The sequence below is a fragment of the Thamnophis sirtalis genome, unplaced genomic scaffold (assembly GCF_051295495.1).
Source record: "Thamnophis sirtalis isolate CommonGarterSnake01/CBP01778 unplaced genomic scaffold, rThaSir2_p1.2 scaffold_4, whole genome shotgun sequence".
In the NCBI taxonomy this organism is placed as follows: Eukaryota; Metazoa; Chordata; class Lepidosauria; order Squamata; family Natricidae; genus Thamnophis; species Thamnophis sirtalis.
The window spans coordinates 133,180,662-133,188,900 of record NW_028261384.1 but is presented as its reverse complement, the minus strand read 5'-3'; the positions used below and the strand labels follow the sequence as shown (position 1 = coordinate 133,188,900).

The following is an 8,239-nucleotide window of genomic DNA, read 5'->3' as shown; positions in this document are numbered from 1 at the left end:
ACATCAGTGAGGCAGATGAACAGCTGGAGCCTGTTCCCAGTGTGATCATGTGCAGAGTTGGCAGATGAAGGGAACAGCTAAGGAACAAGGGTCAACTTGAGAGTGAGGCCACAGGTGGATGAGGAATGGCCCTTCCCATGGGAAATAAAAGAGGAGCGAAAGGGGAGGGGTGTTTGCAGGAGACTGTTAGGTAAGAGAGTGAGTACTTTCAGTGAAGCATTGTGAGAGTTGTGTTGGAGAACACACAAACCAGCATACAGAGACACTGCAGTTTAAATAGGCTTTTACTTTCATGGAAATAGAGGTATCAGAGTCCATCAAACAGTCCAAGTCATACACGGAGAAGACAGTCAGTCATCAATGTCTTTCAGTTAAGGGATAATCCAAATAACATAGTCCAGTATCATATAATCAGTCTGGTACTCAAAGTTTGCTAGCAATAGCTCACGGCACTTTATCACAGCCAGCTTCCAAAAACACTCAGATCAGATCAGCCCAGTATCTAATGAACAGAGAGCTAACAGTCACTCTGGCTCCCTCTTATGGCCAATTGAGGAAAACAGCAACCAATCACATTTTACAGCATGATTTAAAGAAACAGGTACAACATTGTTACATGATTTATATATTGCCAACCCAACTGTTAGATTATATTCCTAACATAGACAATTAGTTCATTCCTGCATTCTTGCCAAGTAGTGTGGCATCTGAAAGATATTGGCCTGGCCAATATCTCCAAGCCTAATAAAGGTCAGTAATTAGGAACTTATTTGAAAGACTGTGGGCCTGGAGTTTGCCGGAGAGGAATTCACTGTAAATTAAATAAAAGGGGTTTATCGGGAAGAGGACTTGGCTTCGTGCTGCTGGGGAAGTCTAGGTCAGAACATCCCTACTCCTCACTTACTCACTCACTCACTCACTTACACACACACACAGAGGTGTGTGTGTGGTTTAGAGAGATTATTAATGTTTCCCAGCAATTCACTTCACCCAGCCTCAGAACTGTCCTAAATAAATACAGCTACAAGCAGGTCAAGTTAGTCCACAAGGCAATGACCAATAGTCCATTAAAAATGGAAAGTTGCTCCAACAAATAAGTCCACCAAACAAACTTAATCTACCAGGCCAAACTGAGATACACTCACATGGGGTCACTTGGCAAGAGACATTCAGAGTTTCCAAAGTTCAGCAGGAAGCACGAGGAACAAACCCATACAGCCAGAAACCTAACACATTGTTCCCCGCAATGCCTCCCTCTGCCCACCATGATAAATAGCTTTCCAATGCAGCCCATCAAGAGAGACAGGCAGAAGTGGTATTCAGCAGGTTCTGACCAGTTCTAGAGAACCAATAGCGGAAATTTTGAGTAGTTCGAAGAACTGGTAAATACCACCTCTGACTGCCCCTGCCCCCCATCTATTCTTTGCCTCCCAAGTCCCAGCTGAGTGGGAGGAAATGGGGATTTTGCAGCAACCTTCCCCTGGAGTGGAGAGGGAATGGAGATTTTACAGTATCCTTTCCCTGCCATGCCCACCAAGCCATACCCACAGAACCAGTAGTAAAAAAAATTGATTATCCCCACTGCAGGAGGGACCTTCTCATGAATAATCTGGCAGATCTCCATTGTTCTTGTCTTTTCTCTACCCTGCATGCTCTCAGATTCACCATAGAGGGCAACTCCTTCTCCTCTTCCTTGAACATCTGCCCCTGCAAGCTGCCCCCACCCCTTAAATCTCTTTTGGGTGACTATTGAGAGTCATTAATTAACACAGTTCCTAATGTGCCAGAAATGAGCTCATCCTCCCTTGAGCCAATCTCCAAGGAAGATCCTGAGGAGTCATCCAAGAGAGACATCACAGAAAGCTTTGAGTTCAAAATCTCATTCAAAGTTCAAATACACTAGGAGGTTTAGGTGCAGATTCCCCCCCCTCTCTTCCTCTCCCTCTCACCCTCCCCTCTCTCTCCATCTACAACCAGCCCCATGTTGTTGTTGTTTTTAATAAGTTGAAAGGTCTTCTTCAACTTCATGGCAATATTTGATGTTGATGGGAGGAGAGACCCAGCTTACAGTTGCTATTTTATGAGGGTCCAAAATGTTCACTCTTCTTGTTTAACATCTTCATGAGCCCATTGGATTAAGCAATCCGATAGTTTGGAATGATGCTGATGTTATCCAGCTTTGTATCTTCATCCCAGGTGACCTAATACCATAAATGTCCTGCCCCAGTCCCTGGACCTCCTGGATGGGGTAACAATACCCAAGAAGGACCCAATGGACCCAAATCAAAATAAAGACAAATTAAGCAGAAATTATCACCAATGATTGAGAAGGTCTATTATTCTTAATAACTTTATCACACAGCGCTTCAAAATCAGATCAATATTTTAATTTGTGAACAGCTTTTGACTAGGTATATGTATAAGCAGATCTCAACAACTCTATGGTCTAAAGCTTCCAGGTGTCCCAAGTAAATTCTCTTTCCTAAACTCCCAACTTTGAAAAATCTCTCTCTATTCTTAAGATTTAGGGGAAAAGAAAGAGATTTTTAAAAACCCAAATGACTCTTCTTAGATTATTTAAAACATTCAGGTGTCCCAAGTAAATTCTCTTTCCTCAACTCCCAACTTTGAAAAATCTTTCTCTACTCTTAAGATTTAGGGGGAAAGAAAGAGATACAAAACCCCTGTATGACGCTTATTAGATGTTACTAATTTAGCATGAAGACCCCATTTTCCAGACCTCTCAGTGCTGGATAACTTCAATGGGTAGTCCACAAAATTAACAGGGTCAACCATAGAGTTTTGGCCATAGGAAATGCTACTCCCAAGGACCAAATAACTGTATATTTTCCATCCTTTTGAACAAGAGATCAAGATATACCAAGTCCAGAAGGAACGGTGTGTTCAGGTTTTCCTTGGACCTTTGATAAAGACTGCAACCTGTTTCAACAGATCTTTGAAGGCTTCCTGAACTTGTTGGTTTCTCAAGCTGTAGATGAAAGGATTGAGCAAAGGGGAAACAATCGTGTTGAGAATGGCCACTATTTTTCCAATCTCCACTTTGCTTGCCTGGGATGGGCTGATATAAAGGAAGATGCAGCTCCCGTAGGTGATGGACCCCACAATGAAGTGAGAGGCACAGGTGGAAAAAGCTTTCTTTCTCCCTGTAGCAGATGGGATAGTCAAGATAGTTTTAATTATGTTGATGTAGGAAGCCACTGAAATGCTCAAAGTCCCCAGCAAAGTAATCACAGAGGTGATGAACCAAAAAAGCTGAAGAAATCTCGTGTCCCCACATAGGAGTTGGATCAATGGGGTGTTGTCACAGAAGAAATGGTCCAGGATGTTTGAGTTGCACATTGGAAACTGTAGGAAGATTACAAAAGGACCAATGATGTTGAGGAAGCTTCCAATCCAGCAACAGAAAAGCAGCAAGGTGCATAAACTCTTTTGCATGATGGATGGGTAGCGTAAGGGGTTACAGATGGCCAGGTATCGATCGTAGGACATGACAGCCAAGAGGAAGAACTCTGTGGTACCCAGATGAAAATACATGAAAGACTGTATTATGCAAGCAGCATAAGGAATATTTTTGTGACCGGTCAAAAGATGGGACAAAGTTTGGGGAATGACAGCCGTGGTAAATCCAATTTCCAAAACCGAAAAATTCCAGAGGAAGAAATACATAGGGGTCTGTAGCCGGTAGTCTATATTAGCCAGGATGATAATCAGAGCATTTCCAGTAATTGTGGAAAAATAGGCAAAGAGAAGAATGACAAAAAACAGGAGCTGCAGCATTCGAATATCTGTGAAGCCAAGAAGTATGAACTCGCTGATTCTCGATTCGTTACTTTTCATGGTTACGATAGAACTCTGATCAGGAATTTAATAGAAGAAAACAAGGATTCCACTTAACATGAATATTCAGCTGAATAACTGCACTCCTGCCCTGAAAAGGCTGTTCTAAGTAAAGAAGTTGGATGTGATGCAATTTCTTTAGTTAAACAGTGTCCTGAAAATGACTTTTCCATTTCTGGTTCTGCAACGTAATTCTTCCCGTTGGGTGGGGGAGGGCTAATAATCTATAACATGGCATAGCAAAATAATAATAATAATTAAACCATTTAATGATTTTAGGTGTAAAAAACACCTAACTGCTTTTCAAAATTCAGAAAAGGAATGCCAATAATGAAATGCAACATTCCCCATTGAGTTATGAACTAAGTTAAACAAATCCACCAGAAAAATCTTAATTGGAATTATTTCTACTTTAGCTTCCAACACCTTCAAAATGTGATTTGTATTCTGCACCACTGAAAGGACATGGTTATATTTTTTAAATCTCATAGTAAAAACTTATAGAAAACTATATATACTTAATGGAGAATCTAGGACTTTTAATTCTAGATTACACATATGTTTTTCTTTTACATTTATCCATGTAGTAATATTTTTATTACTTACATAGTAGAGCAGCATTGTTTTCAAGGTCCTTCAGTCCAACCCTCTGCTTAATCAGAAGATCCTACACTGCCTGTTTTCTGATCTTCTCCTTTTTCTTATCTCCTCATATTTCTTCCGACCTTCTAGAATTGGTATCTTATCCTTTATCACTTGTTGTTTATATCTTATGATTTATGATCTGTGAATTCCCACTTTGTTGCTAGTATGTACATCGAGAGCTTACACATCAGAGACAAATTCCTTGTGTGTCCAATTACTACTAGCCAATAAAGAACATTCCTATTCTTATTTCTAAGAGACTTCACACAATTCATTGGCCTCCTAAGCTAAGAAATCTTTGCCCTTCTAGGAAATTGTCACACATACTCACATTTTATATCTCTTCAGTCTTGGAGTACTAAAATAGAGAAATATGGAATGATGGGGTTTTTAGAATCCTGGGGTCCATGGGTTTTTCTTCACCAAACATCACTGGAAACCTCTATTTTTTTTAAAAAAAAAACAATTGCTAAATGCTAGAGTGTAGTTCGGTTCACATGCACAAAAGAAAAAGTGAATGTGAGTGTGTGGCGATATGAAGACAGCAGATGTGATTGCATCAAAGAAATGATTCCTTCCTGAGACCTGCAGAAGGCATCCAGGAGAAGCTGAGAAAAAGATGCATTTGTTTTAAGCAATGGAGAGAATGCTACACTGATGGCCCTAATGGATTCTGTTAGGCACTCTTGGGAAAGGGGGAACAGTCTCTTGAGTTACTTCTCCACAATTATAATCACCTCAAGACTATAGAATCCAGAGAGAAACTTTTGAGAACTTCCTCCAGTGGTGGGATTCAGCCAGTTCGTACCTATTCAGGAGAACCTTTTGTTAACTTTCCAAGTAGTTTGGAGAATTGGTTGTTGGAAGAAATCTCATGTTGTTTTTTCCACTTTATAGGGCTAATCCTGTAAGGAAGGCAGGAAGGGACCATTCTGATATTGTTTCTAGCCTCGTTTTTATTGCCCTGCTTACAGAAACTGCCTCTCCCATTAACCCTTGTTACGTTGTAACAGCTAAGGCGAAGCGCCCATCGACGTGAGTGACACCCACCCAGTCACACAACCACCGAGCCACGCCTACCCAGCTGATCATTAGAGCAGAGAACCGGTTATTAAATTATTTGAATCCCAACACTGACTTCCTATTATAGATAATGAGCAAATCTTAATGTCCCTTCTTGAGTGGTAATCCTTCTTCATTGAACAATTTCAAAATTGGGGAATAGCCTGAAATCAAACAACATAGACTCTGCCTTAGTTCTACTAAAGACCAGGGGAGGGCTGCTACAGGTCCACCCAGGTTTGGGATCACCTGTAGCTAATAGAGAGCCAAGGTGGTGCAGTGGTTAGGGTGCAGTACTGCAGGCCACTTCAGCTGACTGTTATCTGCAGTTCAGCGGTTCAAATCTCACTGGCTCAAGGTTGTCTCAGCCTTCCATCCTTCCGAGGTGGGTGAAATGAGGACCCAGACTGTGCGGGTGATATGCTGACTCTGTAAACCGCTTAGAGAGGGCTGAAAGCCCTATGAAGCGGTATATAAGTCTAACTGCTATTGCTATTGCTAATATTATGGCTGGTTCGGAGAACCTCCAAATCCCACCACTGACTGGCCCTGCCCACCCTCACCCTCCCACCTCACTCTGCCCATCCCAGGAGTCTCCAAGCAGCCCATTTTGGATGCAAGGTAAGTGCAGGATGCACACAGAAGCTTGGGGAAGGGAAAAACAGACCTCCCGGAAATTCCAGAAGGCAGGAAATGGGCCCAATTCAGCCTACGGAGGACGTACGGAGGACTTGGAAGGGAGTTTTCATCCTCCCAGGGGCTCAAGGAAAGCCTCCGGGGCCTGGAGAAGGTCAAAATGCCCCTTACCTTGGTGAAGGAGGATGACTAGGCCACACACACACACCATGGCCATGCTCACTCAGCAACCAGGCAGAGAACCCGTTGTTGAAATTTTTGAAGCCCACCCCTGCCTGAAGACTCCTTTCACCTAACCTCAGGACAGGTCTATGGAGAGTCTCAGTTATCCAGATCATGTGTCAGGGGTCCAAGTAACAACCCCCAAAGCAATCAAAACACTGAGGTCTCGAGTTTCCTCAAAGAATATATTTTTGGGGGATGCCGTATTGGCCCAACTGGTGAAAACCCAACTCTGAAGGACTCAGATTTTCCACACCCAAATCAAAGTCCAAGGCCCCTGCTCTCCAGGTCCTAGGTCCATCAAATGGTCCAATCAGGTCACCGTCCCAACTCCAGCTGGCAATGCTCCATGCCCTTCCAACACCTGGTTGATCATCCTTGGCACCTATGAGAAAGAATGTTATATTGGCATCCCTGAGTTACCTCTACCTCAAGACTAATGTTCCCACAGTTCCACTTGCTGTGGAAGCTCTAAAGATGTCGACAAAATGGCTTCAGGGCTATCGTGATTGTCCCCCAGGTCCTTTTTTCAAAGGATTGGATTTTCTTGGTTTTACTTGAAGAGGTTTCACTTTTTATCTAAGAAGCTTCTTCAGTTCTGACTGAAGGGTGTGAGAATGGTCATTTATATCCTTTGGAGACATCTGGTCATTAGCTCAGCCAAGAGGTCTCAAGGACTCTTAGACAGAGTGCTAATAACCAGATGACTGCAAGGAATATACAGTAAATCTTTCCATTTTCACTATCCAGTGGAGAAAAATCTTATCTGTGGACATATATGGAGAATTTGGGTAATATGCAACCCAAATAGAGGGAGATTTGTCTCCAAAGTTTCTGATTTTTTAAAATTAATTATCTATCTGTCCACATTTGTCTGCCTGCTTGTCTGTCTGTCTGTCTGTCTGTCTCCCTCTCTCTCTCTCTCTTTCTCTCTCTCTCACTCTTTCTTCTATCATTTATCTATTTTCTATCATCTGATCATCTATCGATCATCTATCAATCATCTATCAATCATCCATGCATCCATCCATCACCAATTATCTATCATTTATCTATTTTCTATCTAGCACCTATTACCTATCATTTATCTATTATCTATCTATCTATCTATCTATCTATCTATCTATCTATCTATCTATCTATCTATCTATCTATCATCTATCTATCTATCTATCTATCTATCTATCTATCTATCTATCTATCTATTATCTATCATCTATCATCTAATCTATCATCTATCTATCTATCATCTATCCAACATAGAATGAGAGGTTTATATAAACCCACACCTGTCTATTTATAGAAGTCTAGGCTCCATTTTTACCCATTCCAACACAAATTGATTTAAGACAACTATATAGAAGGATTATTTTATTGTCTTTGTATGTGTGTGCTTGTGCATGCACATACAGTTACTGAAACAAGACACAATCATTCTTTATCTGTTTGCATTAATGTACATCCTTTGTGGAATTACATATTTATTTGTTTGTTAAATTTATTTGTTGCCTATGTTGCCACGGGACTACTCTAAGTGGCTTAATGTCAGCGTTCCAAGTATCATGCAGGATTAAATCAGAGTCCAAGGCAAAACGATCCTTAAAGTTCCACTACTTTGGCCCGCTACTACTGGTGGAGCCGAAAGGCCACCCAGGAATGATGGGACCCAACAGCTCAGACTGTCCAGAACCTGCGGCACCTGCGGTAGACACCAAACCTCCAGGGATTCAACAAGTACCAAAAGACTACTGGGACTTAGCGGGGGTGTTCAGTGAGGAAGATTGCAACTATCTTCCCTCTCCACCGGCCCACAGAT

General features: G+C 41.7%; 1 protein-coding gene across 1 annotated transcript; it reads right to left on the bottom strand.

Moving 5' to 3' along the window:
• Nucleotides 1-2,904: 2,904 nt before the first annotated feature.
• Nucleotides 2,905-3,858, bottom strand: LOC148046711 (olfactory receptor 6C3-like). Its single transcript, XM_087712096.1, has one exon. It carries the CDS (start codon nt 3,856-3,858, stop codon nt 2,905-2,907), a length of 954 nt encoding a protein of 317 aa, XP_087568222.1.
• Between the last annotated feature and the right edge of the window lie 4,381 nt (nt 3,859-8,239).